The following is a 17,903-nucleotide window of genomic DNA, read 5'->3' on the forward strand; positions in this document are numbered from 1 at the left end:
CAAATCTGGGTGGGGGGAATAATATAATGGTCATGCCTGAGGCTCCAAAATTCCAGGTTTAATCCTGTAAAGTAGAATAGAGATTTAATTTTTATTGTTTTAAAGTATTCTATTTATTGAGAGGGATAGGAGGGAAGAACCAGAACTCTGGTATATGTGCCAATGGGGATAAAACTCCCCTGCACTACCTCCTGGATCACTTAATTTAAAAATTTTAATTAGTCTCCAGGGTCATTGCTGGGGCTTGGTGCCTGCACTACAAATCCACTACTCCTGGAGGCCATTTTTTCCCTTTTGTTGCCCTTGTTATTGCTGTCATTATTGCTGGATAGGACAGAGAGAAATGGAGAGTAGAGGGGGAAAGACACCTGCTTCACTGCTTGTGAAGCGACTCCCCCCCCCCCCCCCCAGCAGGTGGGGAACCGGGGCTCAAACCGGGGTCCTTACTCTGGTCCTTGTGTTACTACCCGGCCTCCAGGAATTTAAGTTTTATACCATTTTTTAACAGGAATCTATATCATTTCCTTTACTTTTTTTTTTTTTTTTTTAATCTGAGCACTGCTTAACTCTAGTTTATGGTGGTATGGGGGACTGAATTTGGGACCTGAGAGCTTCAGGCATGAAAGTCTGTATAACCATTAGGCTTTCTGCTGGTCCATTTGAACAGGGCTTTCTTTGGTCTTCACTTCCTAGACTACCACTTCCCTAGAAGCCTCAAAATCTGACGCTTTTACATGTCCACTTCCTCAAGGTAAAGGCGAAAAGCAGACTACTGCACAGGCGGTGGGGCACCAGGCTGCGCACATGCTACAGCGCTCAAGTATCCAGGTTTAAGCTGCTAATCCACCTGCTGGTAGGCTGCTTCGAGAATGTGGGAGCAGTCCGTCTGCATGTGTCTCTCCCTCTCTCCATTTTTTCTTTTTTTTAACCAGAGCACTGTTCAGCTCGGCTTATGGTGGTGCGGGGGATTGAACCTGGCGCTTTGGAGCCTCCAGGATGAGAGTTTCCGCATAACCATTATACTATCTACCTTTTTTTTTTTTTTTATACTCTGGTTCATGGTGGTGGTGGGATGGAATTCTGGAGCCTCAGGCAGGCGTGACAGTCTCTTTGTATAACCATTACGTTATCTACTTTGCCCCTCCCCCTCCATTCTAGATTAAAAAAAAAAAGGCCACCCGACTACTTGACATCTTAGGATACCTGAGACTGGACTCCTACATCTACTAGCACCTACACGTGTTCAGAAGAAGAGAAAGAATAGGAAAGAGAAAAGGGATGTGCCAGGACTTAAGATGTCTTCGCAACGCTCTTCCAATCTCTTCGGAGGGTGTACCCGCTTCCAAAATGTCGCCTGCAGTCTTGACGTCACGCGGTTGGCTTCAGAAAGGCAGAAAGACAGCGCGCTCCAATCAGGGCTCAGGCGCTGCACCCACTGCCCTCGATTCACGTCACTTCCGGTGGTGCAGCAGCCATTTTGTCAGTCGCCAGCGGATCCCGCGCGCTGCAGAAGTGCAGTTCCCCCGGGTTACCAAGTCGTCCGTTCTCCCTTTCACGCTGCGGGAACCGAACGGAGAGCGCTCATCACCGGCACAGCCGTTCTTCTCTACCGTGGCGCAGCTGCTGTTGCACCCGCCGGGAGTCAGTGCGCTGTCCTCCTCCCCCGACCCCCCCCCGACAGGCCCTCCTCCGGGAGCCGCCGTCAGCGATGTCAAGCGAGGAGAGCTACCGGGCCATCCTGCGCTACCTGACAAACGAGCGCGAGCCGTACGCGCCGGGCACCGAGGGCAATGTCAAGCGGAAGATCCGCAAGGCGGCCGCCTGCTACGTGGTGCGCGGCGGCACCCTGTATTACCAGCGGCGGCAGCGGCACCGCAAGACCTTCGCGGAGCTGGAGGTGGTGCTGCAGCCCGAGCGCCGCCAGGGACTCATCGAGGCGGCCCACCTGGGCCCCGGCGGCACCCACCACACCCGGCATCAGACCTGGCACGATCTTTCCAAGACGTACTGGTGGCGAGGTAGGCGCTGCGCCCAGGCGAGGCGAGGGGACGGGCCGGCGGCTCCGGCGAGGCCCCGCCGCCAGAGGGGGGCCCGTCTGCACCTCCGCAAGCGCGTGTGTGCAGGGGAGGGGGCCGCCGGGTCTGCCTGAGCTGAGCGCCCCGCGTCGGGTGGCGGAGCGGCTGCTAGGCGGACCCGAGAGGGCGGGGGACGCGAAAGGAGCCGCACTTCCCACAGGAAGGAGGCCCGGGAAGCCGGGGGCGGGCCCGGCCCGGGGTGGGGCGAAGGGGGCTTCTCCGGGGGCCGGGCCAAGCTCGGGGCGGGGCGCGGCGCGGACGGCTGTGCCGGGCCCGCCTCCCCCGAGACGCTCCGGGCCGCGCCGGGCCGCCTGCGTGCGGGGGCAGCTTCCGGGATGCGGGATGCTCGCCGCGCCCTTCGCCCTTGTGTTTCTGTTTGTTTCTTTCTGATCGAAGCCCAGGGAAGGGAAAGGGAGAGAGGGAGCGGGATGTGCCTTTTTCGAGCTGCAGGAGCCTGGCGGTGGCGCACCTGGCTGACCGCACATGTTCAATGCACAGGGACTCGGGTTCAAGCCCCCTGGCCCCCGCCTGCTGGGGGAAAGCTTCGCGTTTGACGAAGCAGGTCTGCAGGTGTCTGCCTCTCTCCCTGTCTCCTCCTCTTCTCTCAGTTTATGTCTCTGTTCAATAAGGAAGGAAGGATAAAAGATTGTAACTTTTTTATTACTGTCTTTATTTATTGGATAGAAACAGCCAGGAATTGAGAGGGAAGGGGATGATAGAGAAGGAGAGAGACAGACACCTTGCAACACTGCTTCAACACTCGTAAAGCTTTCCCCCTGCAGGTGGGGCTCGAACCGGCGTCCTTGGTCATTGCAACATGTGCACCCAACCAGGTGCGCCACCACCTGGCCCAAGGTAGATTTTGAAATCTCTTTTGGAAGCTGTGAGATGACTGTAACTCGGATCGGTACAATCACATAGAAGTCTTAAGGGTTTTTGGCCCCTTGGGAACAAGGTTAAGGGAAGAGAGTAAAAAAAGTACTTGGCTTCTTCGCGACTGTTGTTGTTATTATTATTACCAGAGCACTGCTCAGCTCTGGCTTATGATGATGAGGGGGATTGAAGCTGGGACTTTGGAGCCTCAGGCATGAGGCTTTGCGTAACCATTATGCTTTCTTTTAACTTATTTTTAAAAATACTTTATTTATTAATGAGACAGATAGGAAGAGGAAAAGTCGGGCATCACTGTTAAATGTGCTGCCTCGGACCGAACCCAAAATCCCCTACTGGAGAGTCCAACGCTTTGTGCACTGAGCCACCTCCCGGAGCACCCATTATTCTATATACCTGTGCCCGAGGCCATCATTCTTCACAAACCTTTTTTTTTTTTTTTAATATTTGAAATATTTTATTATTTTTTCCTCTTTTGTTGCCCTTGTTGTTTATCATCGTTGTTGCTGTCGTTGATGTTGGATAGGACAGAGAGAAATCCAGAGAGGGGGAGAGAAAGACACCTGCAGACATGCTTAACCTCCTGTGAAGCGAACCCCCTGTAGGTGGGGAGGCTGATGCGGGTCCGTGCGCTTTCTGCCATGTGCCACCGCCCGGCTCCCACAAACCTCTTTTTAATCAGAGCCTTGCTTTACTCTGGCTTATAGTGTTGGAGGGGATTGAACCTGGGACTTTGGGGCCTCAGGCAAGAGAGCCTCTTTGCATAACCATTATGCTATCTATTCCTGCCCCACAAAACCCGTTCCAACTGATTAGTTAAATTTAGTACAAGTTTGAGGCCTATATAGGAGGATTTTTTTTCCCCAGGGGAAATTCTGTCAAGTGTATGATTTTTATTTTATTATTTTTTTATATTCCTTTTTGTTGCCCTTGTTTTTTATTATTGTAGCTATTATTGTTGTCGTCGTTGTTGGATAGGATAGAGAGAAATGGAGAGAGGAGGGGAAGACAGAAGGAAGGAAAGACAGACAGACACCTGCAGACCTGCTTCACCGCCTGTGAAGCGACTCCCCTGCAGGTGGGGAGCCAGGGCTTGAACTGGGATCCTTCTGCGGTTCCTTGTGCTTTGCGCCATGTGTGCTTAACATGCTGCGCTACCCCCCGACAAGTGTATGATTCAGGGTAAATTAGTCTCCGTGTTTCAGGATGGTGCTTTGGTTCTCATTCTTTCTCTGGTGTTAACAAATCGTTAGTGTCAGCAAGATAGTTCCCATAGACAGTGTGCCCACAAGCCCAGCCCTCACTGCCCTGGAGGAAGCTTGGGTCCTGTGATAACTTTCTCGCCCTCTGTCTCTGTCTTTTGTCGATTGAACTTCCAGTGCCTCTCTAGAGACCTTGGCTGGCGTTAGAAGCTTCGCCTTGAATTCATTTTGGTTTCCCAGCCAGGCAACCAGCTGCTGTCCTTGGGTGTTTTTCAAAAGATACTTTCATAAGTAGCAAAAAGATGTCTTGAGCACTTAAGAAATTACAAGACTTGCATGGTAATGTGTGCAGTTAACCAGGCACACCACTGTATGGCCCCTAATATTTATTTATTAGATGTTTGTGTGTGGGAAGGACCAGAGCATCATTCTGGCACATGTAATACTGGGGATTGAATTCAGTACCTTATGACTGAAAGTCCAACACCTTATTCACTGAACCACCTTGCAGGTCACTATTATTTTATTCATTTTTATTTTCTTAATTTTTTAAATTTATTTTCCCTTTTGTTTCCTTTTTTATTGTTGTTATTGATGTCATTGTTAGATAGGACAGAGAGAAATGGAGAGAGGAGGTAAGGCAGAGGGGGAGAGAAAGATAGACATCTTCAGACCTGCTTCACCGCTTATGAAGCGACGCCCCTGGGGGGGGGGGAGGAGTCAGGGGCTCAAACTAGAATCCTTATGCTGGTCCTTGCTTAGTGCCACATGTGCTTAACCCGCTGCACTGCTGCCTGACTCCCCTGGACCATTATTTTACAACTCCTGTGGATACATAAGCAAATAATTGGAAATAAACAGAACACTAACTGCTTTAATATGGAATCAGACCATAATTTATAATTTTTTCTTTTCTTTCCTTCTTTTCTCTCTTTATCTCCCTTTCTTCTTTTCCTTTCTCAATTTCTATCTTCTTTCTCTTTCTTCCTTCCTATCTTTCTTTCTTTCTTACCAGAGCACAGCTCAGCTTAACTCTGGCATATGGGGATACAGGGGGTTGAACCTGGGAGTTGGAAACCTCAAGGCCTGGAAGTTATTTGCATAACCATTATGCTCTCACCCCAAACCTCCATCATTTATAATTTTTGGGGAAAACAAACATACAAACAAAAATGTATCCGACACTCTAATGAGCTCACTTTCATACTTTGTGTGCTGTGTCTACATCTAGTATACTCCAATAATATACGTTGGTGTAAAGATGCTTTGCAAATACAAATGTTAAATTTGACTTCTTACCTTTTACATTGTAGGCATATTAAAACAAGTTAAAGATTATATTAAACAGTGTAGCAAATGCCAGGAGAAACTGGATCGCTCCCGTCCAATATCAGACACTTCAGAAATGCTGGAAGAATTGGGACTGGACCTGGAATCTGGAGAAGAAAGTAATGAGTCAGAAGATGACCTCAGTAATTTTACTTCACCTCCAACTGCAGCCTCTAGGACTACAAAAAGGAAGCCAGTATCCAAGCATGAGCTTGTATTTGTAAGTGGAACTTTGTATTCAGCATTATCAATTGTAACTAGTGTGTTTGTCTTTGTAGTGCTGATGAACTTTTTCTTAATCACTACAACAGCTTGATTTTTTTTTTTTTTTTTAGGATAAGGACTTTATTATCATTATCTTTATTTTTAGTCTACGGCCATACCACTATGAACATGCCCAATCTCTTTTGATCTTTATTTTATTGGATAATGACAGAAATCGAGAGAAAGGGGGGAGAAAGAGAGGCACCTGCAATACTCCTTCACTTGTGAACTTTTCCCCTTGCAGGTGGGGACTAGGAGCTTGAACCCTGGTCCTTGTGCATGGTGACATGCTTGCTTAACCAGGTGTGCCACCACCTGCCCCCTGCTTGACTGTTGACATGACATACAACATTTAAACATACTTTGTTGTTGTATATACTAAAAGGATACGTTTGCCTTTTATTAGATGATAAGTGTTAGTTTTGTTTCTTCCCTTCAGAATGAAATGTTGCCATATTTTGTCTTAAGTTTTGTATTGGTACAAGTAGACAAAATACATTTTTGGAAGTTGTCTTTGAGGTCATGCCTGAAAAATTAAGGTGGCTAACCCTTTCTTTTTTTATTTTTATTATTATTATTTATTTTCCTTTTTGTTGCCCTTGTTGTCTTTTTGTTGTTGTTGTAGTTATTGTTGTTATAGATGTCATCTTTGTTGGATAGGACAGAGAGAAATGGAGAGAGGGGGAGAAGAGAAAGATAGACACCTGCAGATCTGCTTCACCGCCTGTGAAGCGACTCCCATGCAGGTGGGGAGCCGGGGGGCTCGAACCGGGATCCTTATTCAGGTCCTTGCGCTTTGCGCCTCGTGCGCTTAACCCGCTGTGCCACTGCCCGACTCCCTTTTTATTATTTTTTTACTTATTCCCTTTTGTTGCCCTTGTTTTATTGTTGTAGTTATTATTATTGTTATTGATGTCATCATTGTTGGGTAGGACAGAGTGAAATGGAGAGAGGGGGAGAGAAAGATAGACACCTGCAGACCTGCTTTACCACGTGTGAAGCGACTCTCCTCTAGGTGAGGAGCTGGGGGCTGGAACCGGGATCCTTACTCCGGTCCTTGAGCTCTGCACCACAGTTAACCCGCTATGCAACTGTCCAGCCTCCAGGTGGCTAACTCTTGATTAACACAAGAGCAGAGAGAGCCAGTGCTCTAGCAGTGGCACCACTACTTTCCAGGCTGCCTTTTTTGTTTTGTTTTGTTTTTTTCGTCAGATCACTGTTCAGCCCCATCTATGACACCTACAGTGTTGCTTTGGACTAAACCTGGATCCCCAGTGCCTCAGCATGAAAGTCGTCTACAGGAGGCCAGGCCATGGCAAACTCAGTAGTATGCACATGTTACAGTTTACAAGGACTTAGGTTCAAGCTCCCTTCCCCACCTGAAGAGGGGAAGATTCACAAGTGTTGAAGCAGTGCTGTAGTTGTTTCTCTGTATCTATCTCCCCCTTCCCTCTCAATTTCTTTCTGTCTCTATCTAAAAATAAATACATAAAAAAAGAAAGTCTTGGGGGCCAGGAGATAGCATACCTGGTTAAGCAGTCACATTACAGTGTGCAAGGACCCAGGTTCAAAGCCCTGGTCCCCACTTGCAGGGGGAAAGCTTCATGAGTGGTGAAGCAGGACTGCAGGTCTCTCTGTCTCTGTCCCTCTCTAACACCTCTCCCCTCTTAATTTCCCACTGTCTGTCCAATAAATAAATTTTTTAAAAAATGAGGGTCAGGCGTAGCACAGTGGGTTAAGTGCACATGGTGCCGAGTGCAAGGACCGGCGTAAGGATCCCAGTTCGAGCCCCCAGCTCCCACCTGCAGGGGAGCTGCTTCACAGGCGATGGAGCAAGTCTGCAGGTGTCTGTCTTTCTCTTCCCCCTCTCTGTCTTCCCCTCCTCTCTCCATTTCTCTCTGTCTTATCCAACAATGACGACATCAATAACAACAACAATAACTGCAACAACAATAAAACAAGGGCAAAAAAAAAAGGAAAAAACAAACAAAAAATAGAAAGTCACCTAACTGCTATGCTATCTCCTTGTTGAACACAACATATCTTAAGTATTTATTTATTCCTTTTTGTTGCCCTTGTTTTATTGTTGTATTTATTTATTTATTTATTTATGTATTTATTTATTCCCTTTTGTTGCCCTTGTTTTTTTATTGTTGTAGTTATTATTATTGTTGTCATTGTTGTTGGATAGGACAGAGAGAAATGGAGAAAGGAGAGGAAGACAGAAATGGGGAGTGAAAGTTAGACACCTGCAGACCTGCTTCACCGCCTGTAAAGCTACTTCCCTACAGGTGGGGAGCCAGGGCTCAAACCGGGATTGGTACTCCAGTCATTGCGCGTTGCGCCACCTGCGCTTAACCCACTGCGCTACAGCCTGACTCCCTGTTGTTGTATTTATTATTGTCTCGGGGATGGGAAGACAGAGGAGGAGAGAAAGATAAGACACCTGCAGACCTGCTTCACCACCTGTGAAGAGAGTCCCCTGCAGGTGGGGAGCCAGAGTCCTTGTGCTTTGTGCCACCTGCATTTAACCCACTGCGCTACCGCCGACTCCCCAAACATACCTTTTAATTTATATACATAGGTAATGAAAGAACTCCAGGTTATTTCTTCATGCTAATTAGTGACTACTGGCATTTTTAAAAAGCAGTGTGAGGGGTCAGGTGGTATAGCACACCTGGTTGAGCACACATGTTACAGTGCGCAAGGACCCAGGTTTAAGCCCCTGGTCCCCACCTGTAGCAGGGAAGCTTTGTGAGTGGTGAAGCCGGGCTGCAGGTGTCTATCTCCCTTTCCCTTCTCAATTTCTGGCTGTCTCTATAAGATAAATAAAGACAAAAAAATTAAAAAGCAGTGTGTCAGGACTGGAGAGTCAGCATAATGGTTAAGCAAAAGATTTTCATGCTGAGACTCTGAGGTCCTAATTTCAGTCACCTGCACCACCATAAACCAGAGCTGAGCAGTTCTCTCTTTCTTTCCTTCTTTCTTTCTTTCTTTCTTTCTTTCTTTCTTTCTTTCTTTCTTTTCTTTCTCCCTCCCTCCCTCCCTCCCTCCCTTTCTGTGTATCTTTCTCTCTCTCTGATTAAATAAATAAGGTATTTTAAAAAATAAAATGAACAACGTATTTAAAAAGAATTTTAAAACTGGGGGCTGGGTGGTGCCTTACCTGGTTGAGCACACGTTACAATGTTCAGGGGCACAGGTTTGAGCTCCCAGTTCCCACCTGCAGGGTGAAAGCTTTGCACCCTGCAGGTTTCTCTGTCTCTCTTCCTCTTCCACCCCCTTCCCGCTTGATTTCTGACTATCTCTAACCAATAAATAAAGATAATAAAAATAATAAAAAAAAAGAATTTAAAACTAGGTTTCTTATGTTAAAGGTGCAAATGCAGATACCCTGTAATACAACTCTTGGTTGTAAACTTATTTTGATAGGTGGACACAAAAGGAGTGGTGAAACGAACATCTCCAAAACATTGTCAGGCTGTTTTAAAACAGCTGAATGAACAGAGGCTCTCCAACCAGTTCTGTGATGTTACTTTGTTAATTGAAGGAGAAGAGTACAAAGCTCATAAATCTGTTTTGTCAGCTAATAGTGAATATTTCCGGGATCTTTTTATTGAGAAAGGAGCTGTTTCCAGTCATGAGGCAGTGGTTGATCTTTCTGGTAAGACCTTTTCTTTTGTTTATAAATACATACTGCAAGATGAGTAATGTATTATCAAATTCAGGAGTCATGATAGTAAGGGAGAAGCCCACTTACAGCAGACGAGGGTAAACTAAAAAGGTTCTTGTAGCAAAAGTTTTCAAGAAAGTGATGTCATTTCCTATTACTTCTCTTAGATGAGACAGTTGTCCTGGTGGAATTACTAAGATTTACACTGTTAAACATTTTGATCAGCCCAGGAGTTGGCATAGTGGATGGGGTATTCAACACACCAAGATTAGTTCTATCAACCCTACCCTCATTGCATATACCAGAGAGACACTCTAGTTCTTTTTCTGCTCTTCTCATTAATAGTAGATATATGTGGTTTTTGTTTTTTTTTTTAGACTTGCTTATAAATATTTTTTTAATATATATATATATATATATATTTTAACTTTTCTGAGCACTGATAAGCTCTTGGCTTATGGTGGTGCGGGGGATTGAACCTGGGACTTCAGAGCCTCAGTCATGGCCGTTTGCTTGCCTAACCATTATGCTATCTGCCCTACCCTATAAAAAAAAATTAGGAAAGAAATTTTGAGAGTCAGAAAAATAGTTCACATGGGTAGTATGTTGCTTTGCCATGCATGTGACACAGGTTCAAGCCCTGCCCCACCACACTGGGGAAAACTTTGGTGCTGTGCTTCTCCCTGCCCCCCCCCCTCCCATCTGAAAATGCCATTCCAGAGTAATGAAGCCCTGGTTTAGGAATCAAATGAAAAATGAAGAATTGAAATAGGCAGTCTTATTGATGCATTTTCTCATAGAGTACTTTGCTGTAACCCTTGAGTTCCTGCCTTCATCATTTGAAATGTGTGCATCACCAACTGAGAGACCCTGGGGTTGAGCCCTGGCACTACATGGAAGTAACATGTAGTGGCCAGGCTGTAATCTGGGTAGGTAGTGCACATGGCAAAGCCATACACAATCTGTGAGCTATTTTGCAAGTCCTCAAGTTTTATTCTTTTGCTTATGACTGTGTAGCTTTACCAACTTCCTAGTCGTTGAAGTTTACCCGTTTATAGTCCATAATTCTTTTGACTTGCTTGTCTCTTTATTACATTACTATACTGGATTATTTATTCATTTATTTATTTTTCTTTAAAGATAGTGAAAGAGAACACTGCAGCTTCCTTCAGTGCAGTGGGGGCTAGGCTTGAACCTGTATTGTATTCTTTGCAAATAGCATACTATGTAAGTGAGTGATTTGGGGGGCCAGGTGATGGTGCACCTGGTTAAGTGCACATATTACCGTGCACAAAGACCTGGGTTCAAACCTCCAGTCCCCACCTGCAGGGGGGAAACTTCACGAGTGGTATCTTTTCTCTCTCTTCCTCTCTCTTCCCCCATCCCTCTCAATTTCTCTCTGTCCTGTCAAAGTTAAAAGAAAAAAAATCTTTTAAAAAAAGATGAGTGATTTTGTTGGACCGGCATACTGGTTTTTCAAAAATATTTATTAATAGGGAATGGGAGAGAATCAGAGCATCAGTAGCTCATAGGATGCTGGGGATTGAACTTGGGATCCACTGGATCAGCTTCCTGGCTGCTACTATATATATTTAATTTCTTTATTGGGGGAATAATGTTTTACATTTTGACTGTAATACAATAGTTTGTACCTGCTTAACATTTCTCAGTTTTCCACATAACAGTACAACCCCACTAAGTCCTCTGTCATCCTTTTTGGACCTGTACTCTCATCCCCACCCATCCCAGAGTCTTTTACTTTGGTGCATTGCACCAGCTCCCTGCTACCATATTCTTTTGACTAGTGCTTTGTAGTAGAGTTTGAAGTCTTTTCTTTTTAATCCTGTACGAGTTGACAAACTAGTTGTAAGCCAAAGATGGTCCAAAGCCTGTTTTACTTTATTTTATTAGTGATATATAAGATAATAGTGGTATAATTCCACACCACTTCTGCTACCAAAGTTCTTTTTAAAAAATTTTTTAAATAATTATTTTTAAAAAATTCCCTTTTGTTGCCCTTGTTTTATTGTTGTAGTTACTGTTATTATTGTTATCGCTGTTGTTGTATAGGACAGAGAGAAATGGAGAGAGGAGGGGAAGACAGAGGGGGGAGAGAAAGATAGACACCTGCAGACCTGCTTCACTGCCTGTGAAGCAACTCCCCTGCAGGTGAGGAGCTGGGGGCTCGAACCCAGATCCTTTCGCTGATCCTTGCGCTTTGTGCCACGTGCGCTTAACCTGCTGCACTACAGCCCGACTCCCTGCTACCAAAGTTCTGTGTGGCCCATGCCCCTCCAGTGGTAACCACAGTAACTCTCCCAAGGTCATAGATATGGGTTGACATAGCCATTGGTGGGTCAGTCTGCAACCCAGCCTGTCTCTGTCTTTCTCTAGTAGAGAAGGTCTCTCAAAGCCTGTTTTTCTGGGATGCAACTACACTCATTCATTTACGTATTGCTCATGGCTGCTTTTAACTTACAAGGGCAAAATTAAATTGTTGAAACATAAACTGTGTGAGCCATAAAACCTAACACATTTACTTGTCAGATTTGGGGAAATAGGCCCCAGTGGCATTAGTCTGTCTGTCGGTCTGTCTGTTGGTGTCTCTCTCTCTCTCTCTCTCTCTCTCTCGAAATACTGGTCCGAAGCAGTGAAGCCCCCAATAACAACAAGAAAATTTATCTGGCTACTTACTGGGAAATTTATTTTTTAATTTTTTTATTATCTTTATTTATTGGATAGAGACAGCCAGAAATCAAGAGGGAAGGGGGTAATAGAGAGGGAGAGAGACAGAGACATCTGCAGCTCTGCTTCACCCCCATGAAGCTTTCCCTCTGCAGGTGGGGACTGGGGGCTCGAACCTGGGTCCTTGCGCATTATAATACATGCGCTCAGCCAGGTGTGCCACCACCTGGCCCCTACTTACAGGGAAATTTTCCTTCCTCCTATACCAAAGTATAGTTTCAGATTTATTTATTTATTTATCTGTTTATGTATTCATTCATATTTGAGTGAAACAAACAACAGAGCATCATTCTGACACATGCTTACCTGGGGATCAATTTTTTTTTTTTTTTTTTTTTAACCAGAGCACTGCTTAGTTCTACTTAGTTCTTAGGTGCTACTGGGGATTGAACTTGGAACATCAGCCTTATCCATGAAAGTTGTTTGCATAACCATTTGATGTCTCCCCAACCCCAAAGTATAAATTTTAAATATTAAAAATCTGTAGGGGCTGAGCAGTGATGCATCTGGTTGAACACATACATTACTGTTCACAGGGACTTGGGCTCAAGCCCCCGCTCTGCATCTTCACGGTGAAGCATGTCTGTAGGTGTCTATCTTTCTCTTTCCCTCTTTGTCTCCCCTCCATCTCTCCATTTCTTTCAATCCTGTCAAATAATATAGATAGAAAAGGAAAAAGTAGTGGGAGTGGTGTTATAGTCGTGCTGACACTGAGAATCAGCAGTAACCCTGATGGCAAAAAAAGAAAAAAACAATCTGCAGTCTGGGAATTGGCACAGTAGATAGTGTTGAACTCTCAAGCATGAGGTCCTGAGTTTGCTCGTTGGCAGCACATGTACCCGAGTGTTGCCTGGTTGTCTGTCTCTTATTGCTCTCATTAATACATATTTAAAAATCTGACTGAAGTACCTATAGTTCAAAATATTTTATAATTCAGGGAACTAGTTAAATTCTAGTAGAATTTTGAAAAATTATGCTTATCTCAAATAAACGTTAAAATGAATTCTCCAGTAGATGAAAAACTGGTTAATAATATCCAACAGGGTTACAAACTGGGTCGTGGAATACAACTTTTCTATCTAAATAGAAACCACAGTGCCCTGAGAGGTGGCACAGTAGCTAAAGCTTGTACTCTCACGCATGAGATTCTAAGTTCAGTCCTTGACATCACCTATGCTAGAGTGATGCTCTGGTTCTCCTCTGGTTCCTACCCGTTAATAAACAATTAAAACACATTTTTAAAGACAAAACACTACTCAACTTCAGCTTGTGGTTTCGTGGTGGTAAGATTGAATCGCAAACTTAATGTTGCCCTGGTGTTTATATCAGGAATAATACAGTTTTTGGCTATTTGATTATCAGCTTTCCTAAGTGGTTCGTTAGCCATGATAATATTGATTATAGTTCCCTCAGTCTTTGACCTTACTTATATCTCAGCATAATGCTCTCCATGTACTCTTTTTGACCACACGTTATGTACCTTGGGTCAAAAGTGAAAAACATAACAAATGTGAACGTTTTGAAAATTGATTTTTAACTCATTTTATTAATAAAATATCACAGGTAATTTGTGAAAGTTAAGACACAACATAATATGTATACTATGTCATGAACTCCAAGATAGACTAAAACATTTGCATGAGTATATAAAGAAGCTCACCCTACCTTACTATGGAAAGATACAGGCTGGGGGTATGGATCAACCAGTGAATGTCCATGTCCAGCAGAGAATCAGTTATAGAATCCAGAACTCTTTCCTTCTGCACCCCAAAAAGAATTTTGGTCCATACTCCTAGCTTGAAGAAGTGTTAGGGGAAAATCACCACAGGGTTCTGAACTCCAGTTCCACTAGAACCTGAACTTTTTTTTTTAATATTTATTTATTTATTTATTATTCTCTTTTATTGCCCTCTTTCCTTCCTCCTCCCTTCCTCCCTTCCTCCCTTCCTCCCTTCCTCCCTTCCTCCCTTCCTCCCTTCCTCCCTTCCTCCCTCCCTTCCTTCCTTCCTTCCTTCCTTCCTTCCTTCCTTCCTTTCTTCCTTCCTTCCTTCTTTCCTTCTTTTCTTTCTTAATTACCAGAGCACTGCTCAGCTCTGGCTTATGATGGTGCAGGGCCTTGAACCTGGGACTTTGGAGCCTCAGGCATGAAAGTCAGTTTGCATAACCATTATGCTATCTACCTCTGCCCCTGCCCTTATTGTTTTATTGTTGTAGTTATTGTTGTTGGATAGGACAGAGAAATGGAGAGAAGAGGGGAAGACAGAGAGGGGGAGAGAAAGATCAACACCTGCAGACCTGCTTCACTGCTTGTGAAGCGACCCCCCTGCAGGTGGGGAGGCGGGGGCTCGAACCAGGTCCTTATGCCGGGCCTTGCGCTTTGTGCCACCTGCGACCCAACTCCCAACCCGAAACTTTTATGACATGAAATCTTTGTTTTTGCACCATCGCTGAGAGGGAAGAGATTCTGGAGAATACTTGAGAAAGTCAGGTGCTGTTTCATTCTTCTGAGAGGGAAGAGCAAAAAAGCAACTGTGGGATGATTTCATTCATAAGTGGAAATACAGAGAACTGAAAAACATGAATTGGGGGGGGGGTATGTAGTTAACCCATAACTATGATCTTAGCACACTGTGGTAGCTGCCACTGGTATGGGGAGGCACAGGACTTTGGTGGCAGTGGTGTGGCATTATACCCCTATTATCTTCGAACCTTGTAAATCACTATTAAATCACTAATAACAAATTTTTTAAATACTTATTTATTTCCTTTTGGTGCCCTTCTTGTTTTATTGTTGTTGACACTAATAACAATTTTTAAAAATTTTAAAAAGCTTTACAAATTTTAACCATTGGTTGTGGAGTTAGAATTGAACTTAGTAGTTATTATTATTATTAATAATAATAAAGAAGGGGAGGAGAGAGAGAGAAAACCAGTGCACTGCTCAGGTACATACAATGCTTAGGATTGAACTTGGGACTGTGTGCTCAAGAGTCCAGTTTAAAACATTTGATTTATAAATGAGGGAGGAGAGGAGAGGATGAGAACCAGAGTATCACTTTGGTACCTGTGCTGCCAGGGTACATGTTAAAGCACAGGTATATGAACTAGCACAGGAAAAAGAGGGTCTAACGAGCAGCCAACCCTGCCTGCCCCAGGGTATTTAATTGCAAAGTAAGTAATCTTACTTGCCATTATATATTCTTTATTATCTCCCCCCCCCATGGTTATCACTAGGGCTTGGTGCCAGAACCACGAATCCACTGCTCCTGAGGTCCATTTTATTTATTTATTTTTTTACATTTTATTGGATAAGAAAGAGAGAAATTGAGAGGAGAGGGAAGGGGAGGAGAGAAAGAGACCTGTAGACCTGCTTTACCACTTGTTAAGTGACCACCCCTGCAGGTGGGGGGAGTATTGTCATAATCATGTATTAATTGCTACCATAAGATGTTTCAGTAGTGATTGATGTTTTTCTCCCATTTTTTTATTTCATACAGGTTTTTGTAAGGCAAGTTTCCTTCCCTTGCTGGAATTTGCCTATACTTCTGTGCTAAGTTTTGACTTCTGTAGCATGGCTGATGTAGCTATCTTGGCTCGTCATCTCTTTATGTCAGAAGTTTTAGAAATCTGTGAAAGTGTACATAAACTAATGGAAGAAAAGCAGCTAACTGTATATAAGAAGGGTGAAGTACAAACAGTTGCATCTACCCAGGACTTACCAAAACAGAATGGAAGTGCGGTGGCACCTGCTATAGCTACCAGTGAAGGAGCTGCAGCAGCTCTGGCTCCTGAACTTGGAGACTGTGAGCTTGTATTGCTGGTAAATGGAGAATTGCCAGAGGCTGAACAGAATGGTGAGCCAGTGCAACAGCCTGAGCCCCAGGTTTCTTCAGAGACTGTAACTGCTCTGCCACCAGTAGAATATGTACCTGATTCACACCCTGAAGTGGAGTCTATGGATTTAATTACAAAAACCAAACAGACAGAGCTAGAAACTTCCAGCAGCAGAGAAGATGGCACAGATTCTACTATTCATTCTAAACTTCCAAAAGAGACTATAGTTAGTTGCTCTCTAGAAGACATTGATATGGGAAATAATCCATCAACTGAAGATCACGGTACTGAAGACATTCCCGATCAGATGCAGCATGTTGACCAGTCTCTAAAAGATGAGGGACATGCAGTGGTACCAACATCAGAAACAGATACAGGTCCTGATGATGATACTTACAGAAGCAGACTTCGCCAGCGTTCTGTTAATGAAGGGGGGTATATTCGACTACACAAAGGAATGGAGAAAAGAATGCAGAAACGGAAAGCCATTCCCAAATCAGCAGTTCAACAGGTATAACGAAGAGTTGAGATTTGTGGTTTTAGTTTTAAAGTACAAACCATTGGGAGCCAGCTGGTGGCGCTCCCGGTTAAGCACTCACATTACAGGGCACAAGGACCCAGATTCAAGCCCCTGGTCCCCACCTGCAGGGGGGAAGCTTCACCAGTAGTGAAGCAGGGCTGCAGATGTCTTTCTGTCTCTCTCCCTATCTCTCCCTTCTCTCTCAAATAATCTGTCTCTATTAATAAATAAGAATATTTTTTAAAAGTACACACCATTGTTTTCAAAAATACATGCCTATGGTGAAGTTATTTTGCAGGAAAGCAAATGAATGTTTTAAAAATGTGAACTTGAGATATTTAACCTATCACTTGTGATTTTGAAAAATCAGAATCTATTTACTTGGATTGTGTTTTCTGTGTTGTAATTAGGTGGCTCAGAAATTGGTTCAGAAAGGAAAAAAAATGAAGCAGCCAAAAAGAGATGCAAAAGAGAATACCGAAGAAGCATCCCATAAGTGTGGAGAATGTGGAATGGTTTTTCAGAGACGGTATGCTCTTATAACACATACACTGAAACATGAAAGAGCTAGAGACTACAAATGCCCAGTAAGTATCTATATCTAGAAGGCTGACTGAAGAAGAGAATCCAACTCACTACTTCATTGTTATTCCACTATCTGGATCCTGTCTCTCGTGTTGTTGTAAGGGTCATTTGCTGATATGTATGAAAAAAAAACACAGTGGCTTAACCTAACCTCTGCTTCCTCTTGATAGCCTAGTAAGGCTACAATAAAATATCCCACCCTCCTTTGATAGAGGATGTGAGAAAAAGAAGCATGCAGCAATGCTTCACCACTCGTAAAGCTCCTTACCCCCACCCCCCACACACGAATAAGGGAATGAGGACTTGAACACAGGTATTATGCACGAGGTAATATGTGTTCTCTACCAGGCGTGCCACTGCCTGGGCCCTATAATGATCATTTAAAGTCTTTTTTTCCCCCTTTATTGGGGGAGTTAATGGTTTACAGTCAGCAGTAAAATTGTGTACATGTGTGCCATTTCTCAGTTTTCCACATAACAATTGAACCTCCACCAGGTCCTCTGCCATCATGTTCCAGGACCTGAACTCCCCCCACCCCACCCCAGACTCTTTTACTTTGGCGCAATACAAATTTTATAGTGGCCAGAGAGTTGGCTCAGTATTTGAATATATACTTAGTTAACCTTAGGCCTAGGGGAATAGATCACCAAAATGATGTGATTTTTTTAAAAAAATAATTTCATGCCTGAGGCACCAAAGGACCTGAGTTCAATCTTTTTTTATTTGAATTAAAAAAAAAATTATTAATAGGTGTAGGAGCAGAAAGAGAGAACGAACGAACCAGA

At 44.0% G+C, this 17,903-nt stretch overlaps 1 protein-coding gene across 3 annotated transcripts in view; it reads left to right on the plus strand.

Annotated features, from left to right (window-relative positions):
- The first annotated feature begins 1,172 nt into the window (after window positions 1–1,172).
- The window catches only part of ZBTB11 (zinc finger and BTB domain containing 11), a 30,859-nt gene continuing 14,128 nt past the window's right edge, over window positions 1,173–17,903 (plus strand). The window contains exons 1-6 of one of the 3 annotated variants that reach the window (XM_060198437.1): window positions 1,173–2,018; window positions 2,858–2,930; window positions 5,482–5,717; window positions 9,194–9,425; window positions 15,677–16,524; window positions 16,944–17,120. In XM_060198437.1, the coding sequence (XP_060054420.1) occupies window positions 1,791–2,018; window positions 2,858–2,930; window positions 5,482–5,717; window positions 9,194–9,425; window positions 15,677–16,524; window positions 16,944–17,120 (1,794 nt within the window). In that variant the 5' untranslated portion in view covers window positions 1,173–1,790. Of the gene's footprint in view, window positions 2,019–2,385; window positions 2,442–2,857; window positions 2,931–5,481; window positions 5,718–9,193; window positions 9,426–15,676; window positions 16,525–16,943; window positions 17,121–17,903 lie in introns of those variants that run through there. The other 2 variants (XM_060198438.1, XM_007532618.3) reach the window with 2 other exon arrangements.

The sequence above is a fragment of the Erinaceus europaeus genome, chromosome 9 (assembly GCF_950295315.1).
Source record: "Erinaceus europaeus chromosome 9, mEriEur2.1, whole genome shotgun sequence".
NCBI classification, from domain to species: domain Eukaryota; kingdom Metazoa; phylum Chordata; class Mammalia; order Eulipotyphla; family Erinaceidae; genus Erinaceus; species Erinaceus europaeus.